Genomic DNA, 2,260 nt, shown 5'->3' with positions numbered 1-2,260 from the left:
TGACGTGAAACGCCAAATTCTGAAATACCATGGAGGAAAAATATGCTCCTAAAAGAAGGCATATGATAATGCTCAGGTTACTATCTCCTGTCCAGGTTCAACGTGACAAGTTAGGCCGCTCTAGAGGTTGTGCATGGCTCCGATACTCCAGTGTTACTGAGTGTGAGGCCTGTATACGTGGACTCCACAACCATTACTGGCTAGGCTCGATGAAGCGACCGTTGCAGGTTATAACACCTTATTCCAACTTAGTGAAGGACACCGCTGTGGCACAGGTTCAGTTCTCCTCCTCGTCTCGTAGTTCTCCTACGACTGTCTTTTGCGACGACCAACAACAACAGTACGACCGGAGTTATCATCCTGATGGCAAGAGCGATGATCTCGCTGTTCCTCCCAAGAAGCGGGTAAGTCGATCTGTAGTATAAGACTGGAGTCTGGTTCCAGGTGTTCGTTGGTGGCTTGCCTAAGGACGCTGATGAGCATGACTTGCTCTCAATGATACAGTACTACCAATATGTATATGTTATCGCCTATTGCTCGTGCATAGGTCAGTACAGGGCGAGGTAGTATGTGACGTCAAGGTCGTCAGAAAGAACGGCAACTCTGATGGAGCCGCCTTTGTCGAGTTCATCACCCCTGAGCAAGCCGTAATAGCTCGACGACGACAATCATCTCGCTTGCCAATCTCTTATTGCAGCGAGCGTTTATGGAGATGTACGGGAACGGTCAGCAGGCTATTCTCCGCGGTCGGCCCATTGTTCTCAGACTCGACTGGCCGAAACCGCAGGGTAAGGCTACGGATTCGAATCTGGATAGAATCTGGGACTATGACCTCAGTTCCGCCTTCCCATTCCTCGTCGAAGTTCTGTTCGAATGTTGCACAAGATGGTGTTGCGCCAAGGGGAAACGAGGGACGATCAACTTCTGTGGATACCATCGGAGGGACAGCGGACAGTGCTGAAAGCGGCATCGCAAGTAACTGGGAGAATTATCAAGGCAATCTATCTGGAATTCACAGGTCCTATCGCCTCGACCTCGGCATCACAGCCCTCTAGACGAGACGGAAGCTCGTTGGCATCCCTCAGTGCTGCTGTTGCAGCGGCTACTGTAGCAGCAATGGGAAGCTCGGGGAGCATGAGCCAGGCGGTAGGGAGATCGACTCGACTTTGACAAGTATTGAGAAATGCTTGTTTTTGGAGTTGACCTAGACTCAGTAACTTAGAAACTGACTTGCGCTCTGTATGTGGGTCGCAGCGCTCATGTCTAATGTTAAACATACAGGCTTATTTGTATTTTATCTATCAGAGGGAACGGCTCTAGGAAGTCTCGAAAGTGTGGTATGTCATTGCTAGATATTGGCTATGCTCAGAACCTGTCCTCGATTATTGCAGCTGCTACCGCGGCTGCCACGGCCGCTACTGCTAAGCAGTATGCAGCCTCAGTAGGATCTGATCATACCTCAACAAGAGGCACTGGCAAGGTCAGTGCAACCACTCTCGATCTCAGCGAGAAGTCTCTTATTCTCGGACACCTCGTCCTCAGGCTAACATGTCACCGATGACCGGGGCTGCTGAGGCGGTGGCCGTCTCTCGGTCGGATTCTGGTTGCCCCAGTCATACAGGGGACAGTGCTGAGGTTTGCAGGCAGTACTGGTAATAGATCGACTTACCGTGGTAGGTTGATCGAATGGTGTCGGACAACGCTGGCTACCGGTCTCGACGAATCCCGTTCGATGATGGTACACCGGACATTTGCATATATATCTGTGAAGATGATTTTGTTCAGGTTGCGATGACACTCACTTCACGGGGATCGGCAGCGAACCGCAGTCGGGAAACGAGGACAGTAATATGCCTCTCTTTCGTCACTACGGGAAAGCTCCTGAAGGTCCATCACGGACCCTATTCATCTCGGGCTTGCCCATTAGCTTTTCCCTGGAGAATGTGGTCACCATGTTCAAGGTATTCGGCCCAATGCGAGATGTGAGCCCGTTCTGGCAGCTTAGTAATGGTCAATTGCTGTAGTCAGGTTCAGCTAGTATCCTTTCCGCCTGGATGTGCCGTGGTCACGTTCGATTCAGAGCAAGATGCAGAACGAGCCCGCGTAACATGTGACAACTTCAACTTTGAGCGTACATCATGCCTCATTTGATCAGACTCACAGTCTGCTCACAGATACTGGCCGAAGCTTCTCTGTGAGGCCCATGATCGACAATCAGCAGGACCCCTATGAGATACTCGATAGGGGCTACTCAGCGATG

General features: G+C 50.9%; 1 protein-coding gene across 1 annotated transcript; it reads left to right on the top strand.

The window, feature by feature from the left end:
- Nucleotides 1-209: 209 nt before the first annotated feature.
- Nucleotides 210-2,058, top strand: Pmar_PMAR016294 (RNA-binding protein, putative; the record flags this gene model as incomplete). Its single annotated transcript, XM_002776138.1, has 11 exons — nt 210-404; nt 445-503; nt 548-647; nt 698-788; nt 1,019-1,146; nt 1,370-1,480; nt 1,543-1,635; nt 1,678-1,738; nt 1,786-1,845; nt 1,888-1,982; nt 2,029-2,058. Coding segments are annotated over 11 exons (1,023 nt in total), but the record flags the coding sequence as incomplete, so codon positions are not given.
- Between the last annotated feature and the right edge of the window lie 202 nt (nt 2,059-2,260).

This window comes from Perkinsus marinus (assembly GCF_000006405.1).
Source record: "Perkinsus marinus ATCC 50983 genomic scaffold scf_1104296954216, whole genome shotgun sequence".
In the NCBI taxonomy this organism is placed as follows: domain Eukaryota; phylum Perkinsozoa; order Perkinsida; family Perkinsidae; genus Perkinsus; species Perkinsus marinus.
This window is presented reverse-complemented; position numbering and strand designations above follow the sequence as displayed.